Raw genomic sequence first — 14,452 nt, forward strand, 5'->3', positions numbered from 1 at the left:
AAACAGTGTGTTAGGCTAGCGCCTGCTCTGCTTATGTTTTGATCTGACTAATCGTTTATTATAGGAAAAGACACCGTAGACAAGAAAGTATTAGACCTAACCGCATTTAAATACTGAGCTGACACTTTGTCATGATAACAAGCCGTATTCGTCGCAGTTCAGCAAGCAGCTAATGGTAAGAGAATTGTCATGCGTGTGTAGCCTATAATGTCATTGCCTTCATCAGAGACGTTCGCTGTCCCAGGTTGCAGATAGGCTGTCGTCGCAGACGGCAAGTGTACAGCGGAGCCATGCCTGGATGTCACGATAATTCTACATATTTTTTCCCCCTTTACACTTTGTTGCTGGGAGGTTAGGGGAACGTTAATGCAACCAAATATAGTAAAGTTCCCTAAAGGGTAGGAGAACGTTCTGCTAACCAAAATAAACAACCAGAAAAAAACGTAGTATTTTCGTCAAGAAAACTTTCCTGGGGAACCTTGTGGCAACTTTCGCAACTTTCAGGCAACGTTTTCCTAACCAGGAAAAAAACGTTCTAAAAACGTTCTCCTAACCAGAAATTGTTAGCTGGGTTGCTCTCGTAACGAAGCCTTTGACCCGACCTGTCATCGCGGCCGCCCCGTCAGTGCACACACCTACGCACATATCCCAAGTCAGCCCATTGTTCCTCAAGTATTCATCTGTCACCCTGAATATCTCATCTCCGGTTGAATGGTTGACCAGTTCTTTGCAAAATAGAAAGTTCTCTGTAAATCTGTCCTCATCCACGTATCGCACGTTAGCAAGCAGCTGGCAAAGGCCACTAGCATCAGTGGACTCATCTATCTGAAGCGCAAATTTACCCATTACCCGTAGTTTCTCGTTCAGCACAGATTCCATGTCCTCCGACATATCATCAATGCGACGTTTGATCGTGTTATCAGAGAGGGGGATTTTTTCTATTTCTTTGGCAGCATCTGGCCCTAGCATTACCTCAACCATTTTTTTGCAGGCAGGTAATATGAGAGACTCTGCTACAGTGTGTGGCTTTTTGGCTTTAGCAATCAATTCTGCAACTAAAAAACTAGCCTTTTGAGCCTTCTCAGACACACGCACGGTAGAAAGCATACGCTCGCTCTGTGTGGCATTCTGTGTTTTAAGTCTTTGAAAATATGCAATGTCTTTGCTCTGGTATGCCGGGTGTTTGGTCTCCAGGTGCCTTGCCAACTTGCTAGGCACCATGGCTGCATTAGCCAACGTCTCCCTGCAGACCAGGCATACTGGTGTGGGACACGTTACCTCGCCACCCCAAGTGAACCCATACTGGAGGTAGGAGTCGTTATATATATGATCTCGTCTGGTCAGATTCCGTAGCCTGTTCCTGTGGAGGTGGATGCGTTCTCTTTAAAAACTTATCCATTGCGCCTGTACCTGCACTCCGCCATACAGAATAATGAACGAAATCAACGAACGACCTGTTGTTGACGTTACGTACGTAGGTCAATAACAACAATGTAGCCTAGCCCTAGTACAATACAACCTGTATCCTATTGTTGTTTGTGCTGCAAAAACGTTTTTAATTGATTTAAGTGCAATAAAATGAATTTTGAAATTGATAAATGCGTTTAAAATGTCATTAAATTATCAACCCTTGGACCATTTCGCGGCACCCCTGAGCATACGTCACGGCACCCCAGGGTGCCGCGGCACCCACTTTGAAAACCCCTGGCATAGAGGTACACAATATGACCGCCGCTTAGTTCTGCACATTCACTCATTTGTGCAATTTATATGCACATACTGTATCTCCTACTCTTGTAGATTGTGTGTATAGAAATGAGTGTGTGCATGTGTGAGTTTGCCTTTGTGCATAAGAGTGTATGTGTGTGTGTGTGTGCATGTGTAGAATCTGTGGATGTGTGTGTGTGTGTGTGTGTGTGTGTGTGTGTGAGTGTGTCATTCTTAACCAGCAACCCTTCGCTCAAAAGCACCATCTGCAGGCCGATGGGTGTATAGTCACTAAATGTACATAAATCGATTTATTTTATAGCCCCCCATGGATGAAATTCCACAAAACGTGGCATACTCCCAGAGGATGTCAGGTTGATCATACACATGAAATATGGTGCAGTTCATAACATTTCATCTGAAGATAGGGGCGATTACATAAGGGATAATCAACAACGCGCCGTGCGTTTTTAGGAAAATAATGCACGTTCGAAGTGGTAATAAGGACCCGACGCCGCACCAAACAAAATTTAAAAAGCAAGTGTACTGGGGCCACTGGGGCTCCATGCTCACCAAGTTTCATGTGCCCCGGTGCTACGGTGTCCCGGGAATCATTGACCAAAAATTCAGGAAGTTCAGGAAAAAAAAATTGACAATCATGATATGACCGCAACGATAGCTATGCTAGCGCCGGTCATAATTAATGATTGCCAACAGATGATAGAGCTGTAGGCTTTCATTGTCCAGTACCAGAAACAACTTGACTAATAGAATATCAACTACTTTCTAAAACAAAACTCAAGACATTAATGTTACATCTCACTGTGAAAGTAAACAGCCATACACTGTGACCATGACAACATATATTAGGACTCAAACTCAATGAGTTTTGATTTGATGTCCGGAGTATGCGACAATGTCTGTGCTGTTTCAAATGTTTATGTTGTATGCGAGAAGCACTGCAACACCCTTGCAGACACAAATGTTGTGTCTCTTACATCATATTTTGTCAAGCGTCAAACTGAACTATAAATTGGCCGTTACAGAGACCATTTGACAAATTGCCCCAACCATTGAACGTCATGGCTATTCAACTAGGTAGACTGCTATTGTTCACAGCACTAAGCTATTTACGGTTACTGACATACACCGAGTCTCTTAGAGCCAGGCATAGTGAGCTGGCCTCTGAAGAAAAAGTTTGGGACCACTGTTCTAAACTCAGCTGTCCTCTGTACAGGTGTAATGCCCTGACTGGGCACAGACAGTGTAACCTCTGATCCTCCACTGATGCAAACGGTGGGGGGTGAAAGGCTGTCAGCTCCAGTGTCCGGCACATTTCGGCTGAGTCCATGACTTAAGGCATGAACTCCGAGTTGGGCTGTAGGCGTACCCTAGTCAAACTGTAAACACGAACTGTGGATCGAGAACAACTGCAAATCACTCACTCGCATTGCCGTGGTCTTAGCAAGGAAAACTGCTGTCTTCAGAGAGAGACATTTTGATGACACAAAGCCAAAGCCAAGTCCCTGAAAATGAAACCTGGCGTTTTTCTAGGCTAATTTGACATGGAACTACACTCTCATCTGGCGTAATAATCAAGGCAACTTGCAAACTACTGGTACTACTACTGCTTGTTGTCTATGGGGACTATTTTCAGATGCTGCGTACGATATCACTGCGCCTATGGTACGTTTGCAAGTTGCCTTGATTATTACGCCAGATGAGAGTGTAGTTCCATGTCAAATCAGCCTAGAAAAACGCCAGGTTTCATTTTCAGTTGGTCTTATTGCACTTTCTAACTTGAGAGGAGACACGTTTTAAATGGGAAAATTACCAGAAATCGTAGTCACTTTTAAACATGAAGCTAGCAGGCGAGAAGCTAATGGTCTAATCCGATTCAATGATCTATGCTAGGCTGAAGCTAAAAGTTGCATCGCCAGACTCACAGAATGGCTGGATGAACGGGAACAAGGTAAATATCGATTGTTTTGCTCGAGGGGAGGTGGAAAATGAGCGTATTTCCAAAAATGGCGGAATATCCCTTTAAATTAGTAACCGGGATACGGAGTGCTAATAGAACTTTATTGTTGGTAACCGGAATACTAATATTCGTCATGTAAACAGGGATATTAATAACCGGGTTTCTCTGTGTTCATATAAACACCATATCCTGAATATGATCAAAATCGGGATAAGCCTCATAACCGGAATACTAAAGTGCATGTAAACGCAGTCAATGACTGTTTACATGCACTTTAGTATCCCGGTTATGATCGGGGTTTTGAAGTATCCTGGTTTTGAATTTGCGCATGTAAACATCATACCCCGATTTCGGAACCCCGGATAAGCCCTTATCCTGGTAACGAGTATCCCAGATCTGTTTCGACCTCACTCTGACCGTCACTACGGTCTAAAAAGGAATGATCACCTTCGTTCTGCCTATCACCGAGACCATATGTCAAAATAGTCATGTCCATGACCTCCGGAAGCAGAACGACTTGCGTTAATAAATAGCAGAGAATGCTCCCGGGTCAGTCTCTTTCTCCTTCTCGCCTCAGAGACCTTGTGAGTATTGAAGAGACTTCTGTAAGGTAAGACATCACTTTACGTAATTCGCTACCTGCGTGGTACGGGTGCATATTTTTGCCCCCGAGAATTGGAGTGGTGTGTTTCTTTTGTCAGCTGAGCTAGCTGTTGTCTAGCTTAGATTGCTGTTTGTTGAGCGCTGGTTCCGGTATTTTGTGTTGTTTATACTGTGCCTATACGCCTGTTCGCAGCCGTGGGCTTTGTGCGAGCCCACTATAGGTGCGTTCGCGCACTGGTGTGGGCCGCCGTGCGGTCTTCTGTGCTTTGTTGTCGTTGCAGCCGAAGTTTTTCGTAAGTCTGCCTGTTATCTCTTGTGTTTTACTGCATTGTGCAGCCGGATATTGTGTTAGCCTGTCAGTTTTGCTGCGGGCCACCTAGCGCTGTAATTTATTGTTTGCTTATATCATTACACGGTAAGTAATTACGTTGTTGTAATATTGTGTCACTCTGGCCTGCTTGTGCCGTGAGAGGTTTGTTTATATTGTTGCACGGTAAGTAATTCCGTTGCTGTCATATGTTGTGTTACTCTAGCCTGCTTGTGCAGTGAGGGTTTTGTTTATATTGTTGCACGGTAAGTAATTACGTTGCTGTACTATTTTGTGTTCCTCTAGCCTGCGTGTGCAGTGAGAGGTTTAATGTTGCACGGTAGGTAATTCCGTTGCTGTCATATTTTGTGTTGCTCTAGCCTGCTTGTGCAGTGAGAGGTTAATTGTTTGTTGCACGGTAAGTATTTCCGTTGCTGTACTATTTTGTGTTCCTCTAGCCTGCTTGTGCAGTGAGAGGTTTAATATTGTTGCACGGTAGGTAATTCCGTTGCTGTCATATTTTGTGTTCCTCTAGCCTGCTTGTGCAGGGAGGGGTTTGTTTATATTGTTGCACGGTAAGTGATTACGTTGCTGTGCTATTTTGTGTTCCTCTAGCCTGCTTGTGCAGTGAGAGGTTTATTGTTGAGTGTTACCTGGATTTATTTCTGAGGTGTTCTCTGTTTATTGGAGAGCCTGTTTTTGGCTTTGTACTTTCTGTTTCTGTGCTTTGCCCTGGGCCACTGTTCGCAGTGGTGGGACTAGCCTGCGCCCATTGTGTGTTGTCATCCGCGGGCGTGGGCCTTCATAATACTGTGTGCTTTTATTTGCCCAGGTGTGTTCATACGCTGTGGACCGCTGAAGTGCTCCTCTCTGTCGCCTCCCCGCCACGCCCTATACCCCTGTCCTCAGCTGGTTGGGCCAGTGTGCGCCTGCTAGGTGCATTCGTGTGCTGGTGCGGGCCACCTCTGTGGTTCTGTGGCACCCTAGACTGCTGTTCGCAGTTGGTTGGGCTAGTGTGCGCCTGCTAGGTGCATTCGTGCGCTGGTGCGGGCCACCTCTCTGGTTCTGTGGCACCCTAGACCGCTGTTCGCAGATGGTGGGGCTAGTGTACGCCTGCTAGGTGCATTCGTGTGCTGGTGCGGGCCGCCGGAATACCCTGGTGGACTAATCGAGGAGGGCTCCAGGCATCAACACTGCCTAGGCTTCTTGGGCCTGCGATGGCTTCACACTGCTGCAGGATCTGCAGCGCCTCCATGAGTGCCAGTGATGGGCACAGGGAGTGCCCCATGTGTCTTGGGGCTGCACACGTCCTGGAGGACGTCGACCACCCCTGCAGCGCCGCCTGCGACCTCTCCAGGGGTGAGAGACAATGCCGGGCCGCCCTGATATGCGGCCACGTGCATGAGGGCCGACGAGAGAGGCGACGTTCCCCTGTCCAGCCACTCCCTTTCAGCGGGCATGGCCGTAAGCACACTCACAAGCGGGACCGACAGCGTGGGTCCCCCCACAGGCCGTCCCAGAGAGCTGCACCCACTCCGGCTGAGCGACTGGCTGAGCGTCTGGCTGAGCGTCCTGCTGAGCATCTGGCGACAGCTGCAGTGACCGAGGGTGGTAGCGCGGAGTCGCTCCAGATCCTCTCTGCTCTCCAGGCTCTGGCACAGAAGATGGACTGGCTGGTAGATCGCCAGGCCTCTTCTCAAGACACCCTGCCCCCTGGCCAGGAGGGCACCCTCTCATCCAGGCCTGAGAGCCATGGTGAGGAGGAGGAACGGGACGATGCGGATGTGCTATCCCTCTATGCTCCCCGAACGGAGTCAGACCACACAGGGGACGACCCCATGGGCGATCTGCAGACGGGCTCTGCAGTGCTGGGTGACAGCTCCGTGGGCGCGGGAGAAGTCCCCGTCAGCTCCCTGATGGCGCGGGTGCTGAGCGCTGCCAACATCCTGGGCCTTGAGGCGCCCACACCTGCTCCGGCTCCCATGGGAGGTATCTGGGAGGGCATCCCTTGTGCTACCCCACCACCCCCTGTGCCGGTGCCGCCTGACTACACGGCAATGCTGAGGTCGTCATGGGGTAAGTTGACGCAGTGCCCGCAGTTCAATGCAGGCTGCCGCCAGCTAGCAACAGCCACGTACCCCGTGGAGACTGGACTCGGGGACATGCCACCGGTCGAGCAGTCAATGGTCGCGTTGACATCTCTGGGCCTCACTGGTGTGTCACCCGATCCACGCTGCCCCCGTAAGGAGTGTGCGAAGACGGACCGCCTGGCCACTCGTACTTTTAATGCAGCAGCACGAGCGGCCCGGATGGGTAACGCTCTGGCCATTACGCTGGCGTCGCTTCGCAAGACGCTGAGTCGGGACGACCAGGACGCCAGGGCCCTGCTGGATGCAGCTCTGTCATCCCACGCCCAGCTGGCACGTGATGTGGGAGATGCTATGGGTTCCGCGGTGTTGTGCCGCAGGCAGGTTTGGCTGGCACAGACCTCCCTGCCGGAGCCCATCAAGCAGGAGCTGCTGAACCTCCCAGTTGCCCCTGGGCATGTTTTCCACCCAGGATCCCAGGAGGTGCTCGACCGCGCTGAACGTGCTGCAGCGTCGAGGGAAGCTGTCCAGCGTGTGTGCCGTAAGCCTGCCTCAACGGTCGGCAGGGCGCCCGTGGGCGGATATAGGCCGCGGCTGCCGGCCCGGCCTCCGCCGAGGGGGAACATCCCACAGTCCTCTGGTGACCGATTTCGTTCCAGGGGTAGAGGGGGTCAACACCGAGGCACAGGTAGGGGTGCGGGCCGCGGTAGTGGTCCCGCATAGCATCCCAGGGGCGCCCGTCGATAGTCCTTCCCAGTTGTCACGGACCTCCTGGGAGGGGATTGTCCCAGACCCTTGGGTCGTAGCCACGGTGGCTCGTGGCTACCGATTGCAATTTTGATTGCAAAAAAGACGGCCCCCTATGTTTTCAGGGGTCAAGGTAACGTCTGTACAAGACCCGGTTTTAATGTCCGCACTTGCCACAGAGGTTCAAGAGCTACTTCTGAAAGGGGCCATCTCAGAAGTACCGCCCAGCGCACAGCTCGCTGGGTTCTACAGCAAGTATTTTATCGTCCCAAAGAAGGATGGCGGTCTTCGGCCCGTTCTCGACCTCAGGCCCTTGAATCAGTATCTCAAGGTGCTGCCCTTCAAGATGGTCCACACAAGGGTGGTGATGCAGTCCATCCGGCAGGGGGAGTGGTTCACATCCTTGGACTTAAAGGACGCCTACTTCCACGTTCCGATTTGCCCGGAACACAGGCCCTTTCTGCGCTTTGCCTTCCAGGGCAGGGCATTCCAGTTCCAGGTCCTACCTTTCGGCCTTTCACTCTCCCCACGAGTTTTTACTCGCGTGGTGTCAGCCGCGCTCTCCCCCCTTCAGGCTCGCGGTCTCAAAATACTGCCGTATTTGAACGATTGGCTCGTCTGCGCCCCCTCCCGAGAACAGGTAGTGCGCGACACGGAGACTGTTCTGGCCCACATTCAATTCCTGGGCTTCAAGGTCAACCACAAAAAGAGCAACCTGCAACCCCGCCAACAGGCAGAGTTCCTCGGTGTCCTCCTCGACTCGGTCGGCATGACGGCGTCTCTCACGCCACGGAGAGCAGACAGCCTGCTCGGCATGCTGGGTCATTTCCGCTTGGGTGGTCTCGTGACTGCTCACAGAGTTCAGAAGCTGCTGGGTTTGATGTCAGCAGCTGCAGCGGTAGTTCCTCTTGGCCTGCTGAGGGCACGCCCCCTGCAGTGCTGGTTCAACGCCTTCGGTCTTCACCCGAAGAGCGACAGGCAGGTGAGGCTGCGTGTGTCCCGGGCTTGCATCAGAGCCCTGCGCCCTTGGAGGGACCGGGAGTTCTTACTCCGAGGTGTCCCACTGGGGGGCCTTCCACACAGGAGACAGGTCCTTTCGACGGACGCGTCCCTGACAGGCTGGGGAGCTGTCTGGGAAGGATGGACGGCGAGGGGCATGTGGCAGCCCCCATGGACGTTGGAGCACATCAACGTCCTCGAACTGAAGGCCATCCATCTTGCCTTGCAGAGATTCCTGCCAGTGTTACAACACCAACACGTTCTCGTGAGGATAAACAGTACTGTGGCAGTGTACTATGTCCATCACCAAGGGGGAACAAGGTCCCAGAGGTGCCTCCAATCAACTCAATCGTTGAGCAGCTAGATGTGTCTGTTCAGGGCACGCTGAATAACGCCAGGACTCCATTCACTAGAGCTTGCTACGCACTCAGGTAGGGGATCTTTTCAGATTGGTGTGCTGGCATGGGCCTCGAGCCAGCGGCTTGCCCCGTGCCACGAGTTTTGCATTTCTTGCAGTCCGAATTGGATCAAGGCAAGGCGGCCAGTGCCGTGACAGTCTATGCTTCGGCCATTTCGGCCTTTCACCAGGGTGTGGACAATCGTCCCCTTGGTAGGCATCCCTTGGTTTGCCAGTTCTTGAAGGGAGCCCGCCGGTTGCGTCCAGGTCGCACTTTGCGGGCACCGGGCTGGCATCTGCCCGCGGTTTTAACGTCACTTACTGTAGGCCCGTATGAGCCTATTTTAGGCGCAGATTTGCGTTCCTTGTCGCTTAAGACTGCCTTTCTCTTGGCGCTCTGTTCTGCGAAACGTGTCAGTGAGCTGTGTGCTCTCTCCGTTAGTGACGACTGCCTTAGGTGGCAGGCAGGAGGTGCTAGCGTGTCACTTTGGCCGAATCCAGCTTTCCTGCCAAAGGTTCTTAACCCGCAGTCCATTAACCAGGTCCTGGAGGTGACTCAATTCCAGCCTTCTTCCACCTCACAGGCACAGCACTACAAGTTGCTGACCCTGTGCCCAGTCAGGGCCTTGAGGGCCATTTTTGGCCCGTACGCAGTCCTTGCGGAAGGCGCACTCAGCTTTCATCTGTTACGGTGCAGCAAGGCAGGGGCTTCCACTCTCCAAGCAGAGACTCTCGCATTGGCTGGTGGAGGTTATTTCCCATGCTTACACGGCGCAGGGAATACTGATTCCTTCTGGTACGAGGGCTCACTCTACCAGGAGTATGGCTACGTCTTGGGCTGCCCTTAGGGGTGTAGCAGCAGACGATATCTGTGCAGCGGCCTCATGATCGACGCCATGCACTTTTACCCGTTTTTACAGGGTGGATGTCACTCGCCCGCCTCCAGTCGGCGATGCCGCCCTCATGTCCGTGACCGAGCGAGGTTTTAATAATTGATTCTGGGTTCCTCGCGACCCTTTTGGTATGTGTCATCCCTTTTTAGACCGTAGTGACGGTCAGAGTGAGGTCGAAACAGATCGTAGGTTACGAATGTAACTATGGATCTGTGAGACCGAGGGATGACCGTCACTATCCTTGTCGCTCGGACCATTCTGAGGCGTTCAGGGATAGGAGACTCGGGAGCATTCTCTGCTATTTATTAACGCAAGTCGTTCTGCTTCCGGAGGTCATGGACATGACTATTTTGACATATGGTCTCGGTGATAGGCAGAACGAAGGTGATCATTCCTTTTTAGACCGTAGTGACGGTCATCCCTCGGTCTCACAGATCCATAGTTACATTCGTAACCTACGTTATGCTAGGTGGTGTACTCCGAGAGAAACCGGGATACTGTTCCATGTATACACCTTATCCTGGTTTCTCAGGCAAAACACGTATTACATTAGTACCAGGATACGGAGTGCTAATAGAACTTTATTGTTGGTAGCCGGAATACTGTTATTCGTCATGTAAACAGGGATATTAATAACCGGGTTTCTCTGTGTTCATGTAAACACCATATCCTGAATATGATCAAAATCGGGATAAGCCTCATAACCGGAATACTAAAGTGCATGTAAACGCAGTCAATGACTGTCTCAGGTAAGCCTGCTGCATCTAGATTCCACATCTCACGGGCCAGGCCCAGAGTGCCATCCACTCTGAGTGGGGATGGTAAATTTACCCTCTCGCCTGTGATAGTAGGTCTCGGGACTGGTAGAGGCCACAGTGGGCCTGCCAGGAGTTGCACTATTTCTGCCACCCAGTGTTTGGATGGCCAATGTGGGACAATCAGAATCAGTGAACGGCCCTGCGTCCTCACTCTGGATAATGTGGAGGAGATTAGACTCAGAGTGTTTGACATTTGCTTCAATAAAACGATGTGATGTCCGCAACACTTTGAGCTCCCATTTAATGTTAAAAAATAAGCAACGTTTCGACCCTACTGGGTCTTCTTCAGGCAAAAAAAGAAGACCCAGTAGGGTTGAAACGTTGCTTATTTTGTATATTGTTTGTATAGAAATTAATTGTTCATACATGTGGATATATTTTACATAAACAATGCCAAGACTTCAAGCTTATTCATAACAAAGTAGCCTTTACAGAGACCAATTGTCAAATTGCCCAAACCATCGGAGACAAATAAGCCTTTAACAGTTTAGCATAAGCCGCACACAGCCTTTTATTTGGCATCTATTTGGAGACTGAGGGACACATTTGCTCAGAAACTTCAAGCTTACTAATAGATGCATTGAGAAAGTATTTCCATGTTCTCTAACTAAGAGTTATTTTCCTTTGAAATATTTGCACAATTTTCATCCTTAAATGTTTAGTCTTTAGACCATAAATAATTGGGTTTAAATGGGCAGGTACAACATGGAAACCAATGGCAATAAGTTTTCTTAAAAATCTATGTTCTGGAAACCGATGCATGATGATAACAATGTATCCAGACAATAACATTATCAGATACAAGACTAAATGACTTGCACATGTTTGGATGGCTTTGTTGTTGAGTTCTGCATTTTTCTTAGTCCTGCATGCAACAGCAATTCGAATGTATGTGACAGCAACAGTACCCATTGAGGAGGAAAATAGCACCACAGTGTAAAACAGTCCATAGATATTATTAATAGACACATCTTCACAAGATAACTTGAACAGAGAGGCATTGTCACAGTAAAAATTGGGAATAACTGACCGACAACGAGACAACCTGAGACTGAGGCTCACTAACACACCGACTAGAACAATGGAAACACCCCAGGCAGACACAGACAAGACTGCAACTGCCTTAGCTGTCATTATTGCATTGTATCGCAATGGATTGCATATAGCCACATACCTATCAACAGCCATTATGATTAGTATGGTGTGTGATGCTGAGCCATAAGTATGGCTGAAAAATACCTGAGAAACACACGCATTATAGGAGATTAACCTGTTTTCAGAAATCATGTCAAATAACAGTTGAGGTAGTATGATAGTATTACCAAGGACATCATTGACTGACAAGTTGCAAAATAGCAAGTACATGGGTTGATGTAAGCTTTTCTCTCTGATGATGATAACAATAACACCAAAATTGGTTATCAGCAGTGCAATATAGACAAAGAGTAGAGTGTAAAATACAACATCTGCAAATGATTCAGGGTGTCCTAATTCTTCCAGCACAAGAATGTCACTGACAGTGGACATGTTTTCCATCCTTGTTCCCTGGCCAGCTGTTGATACAGAATCAGATTCAGACATAGCTTGTTTTCTCTTCTTATATATACTTCTATTGTGTATCCTATCAATGGCAATCCAAACAATCTCAAATCCTCTGAAGGCCAACCCCATCACACACACACACACAAAAAAACTAAGATCCACTGAGAGATGACAGGAGTGGAGTCTATCCACTTTGTTGGAGTGAAAATTAAATCCTCCACTATTCTGCAGGAATAAGATACAAATATTATCTTTATTCTTTCTGAGATTTTTACTCACAATTCCACTGGTCCCTCTATTGGTGCCTCTGAATGTTGACCTTGAAACTGGTCTATTGTTGGTATGCGTGCTTAGAAAATAAATCTGTCATGACCAATATGCATGGGTAGGAGTTCCCCTCTGAAGTTCGCCTACAAAAAAGCTACCATCTTTGCCCAAATGAGGAGTGACGGTATCTTGAGATTTTTTTCTATGGGAAACTAACATGGGGCCGGACCATTGGTCCGACATCCCATTAGTCCGACATCCCATTCCTCCGAAAATGAACCATTCAATAGAGATACCATTAGTCCGACATCTCATTAGTCCGAAAAAAAGAGAACCATTGGTCCGACGTCCCATTAGACCGACCATACACAGTAGAGATGCATGGATGACTTGAAACTGAAAGATGCAAAATTCGCGGAAAAGAGGAGACGTCTTTTTTTGCAGCATTGTGTGTCTAACAACAGGTGGAAATGTGCTAGCCTGTTGTAACAATCAACCTTTTACCTTCGGCTGTGTTAATTAAACTTAGGCCTACAAGGTTTTTTTTGAATGACTAAATATGAATGGCAATAAACAGATAATTCTGAGAATGAAGTAGGCCTACAACATAGACTACACATCTGAGTGCGTCTCTTGATTATAACAATGAAACAATGTCGCTTTCTTTGGTTTAACAGTAAAGGAAGACACACACCAAACAATAACCCAGGTCGTGCACAGCGGCGCTTTATATTCACACACAATTAAATGTCCCAAACAATCCCAAGCGTTGCAATTCCCCCTTTCATTCAGTCCCGAAAATAAATCTAAAAGTCCAAACTAAACGAAAGATGTCTGTATTTTGCCAGGCCCGCGCACAAGAGTCAATAATCCAATCCAGGAAAACGAAAGGGCCGCTGCCGACAAAACGTCCCGCGATGTAGCAATCAAAAGATATAATGCTCAGAAAAAAAGGGAAAATGCGATTGCTGTCTCTCTGCTAGACCAAGCAATATCAAAACACAGAAAAGCAATCGATCTCACCAAATCTGGTGAATGCACCAGAAGTCCCCGAAGGCTTTTTCTCTCCGTGCGTCCTCTGTTTGGTAACGCAACGGTCCAAACTGCGCACAGCGTTTAACTAATGTGAAAGTACGTTTCCTCAGTAGTCTTTTATTGTTGTTAGTTTCAAACTCGAAGGAAAACATTTACAAACACTCGTTGCCGCAGCACTGAGTAGGCTAGGCCTACTGGCGCCACAGATTCAAAATCTCACACACACACTTGCTACCCTCTTCAGACCGCCCCCATCATAGGGCATTCGGGTAAGGTGCGCGGGTGCGCGTGCATATAAAAGATACATAGAAATAAGTAGGCTACATATACATACAATGATATTACATGAGAACAGAGTTATTATATGCAATTAAACAATGTAATATTTAAGAAATGGCACCTAAACCAATGTGGCAGTGTGTTGTGCGACATTTTGGGAAGCCAGGACTATGCACAAATTAAAACGAGTTTCTGGAGTGAAACTTTGAATTTAGTCAGACCTGTGTGATAGAAGAATATGGCAAGGCTCTATTTCTAGCTCATATCGAGAAGAATGCACGATGGAAATAACTGTGGATGACTTGTAGCCTAGAACATAAAGGTAAGAGTTCATTGTCCTTACGTTTAGCTATGTTGGAATGTAGGCTAATTTGTGGTTTTGTCGTATGACATTTTATAAGACTGAAACACGTTTGCTTCGATGTTCGTTTGCAAAAAATATAAAACACATCTCATGCTAGATGAAGTTCATCGCAGGATGTGAGCCTGGGTCACCTGCATGACAGTCACGCACCCATCCACTAGCCTATGTCCCTGCTATTGAAATCATAAATAGCGTCACATCACTCTAACTGTTAACAGTGGCAGACGGAGTTTTTAGGAAATAGATCAAAGTCTGGATTTGTTTATGTATTGTATGGTCGGACTAATGAGATGTCGGACCAATGGTCTTCTTTTTTTCGGACCAATGGGATGTAGGACTAATGGGATCTCTGGTCAATGGTTCATTTTCGGACTAATGAGATGTCGGACTTATGGGATGTCGGACCAATGATACGGAACCAACTAA

General features: G+C 48.3%; 1 protein-coding gene across 1 annotated transcript; it reads right to left on the minus strand.

Moving 5' to 3' along the window:
- Positions 1-11,142: 11,142 nt before the first annotated feature.
- Positions 11,143-12,075, minus strand: LOC134099615 (putative gustatory receptor clone PTE03). Its single transcript, XM_062552554.1, has one exon. The coding sequence runs from the start codon at positions 12,073-12,075 to the stop codon at positions 11,143-11,145; it is 933 nt and encodes a 310-aa protein (XP_062408538.1).
- Positions 12,076-14,452: the final 2,377 nt, after the last annotated feature.

The sequence above is a fragment of the Sardina pilchardus genome, chromosome 13 (assembly GCF_963854185.1).
Source record: "Sardina pilchardus chromosome 13, fSarPil1.1, whole genome shotgun sequence".
In the NCBI taxonomy this organism is placed as follows: domain Eukaryota; kingdom Metazoa; phylum Chordata; class Actinopteri; order Clupeiformes; family Clupeidae; genus Sardina; species Sardina pilchardus.

Bases quoted from the DNA above. Each gene is read 5' to 3' on its own strand.
- LOC134099615 (XM_062552554.1), bottom strand. From the start codon at position 12,075: ATGGAAAACATGTCCACTGTCAGTGACATTCTTGTGCTGGAAGAATTA.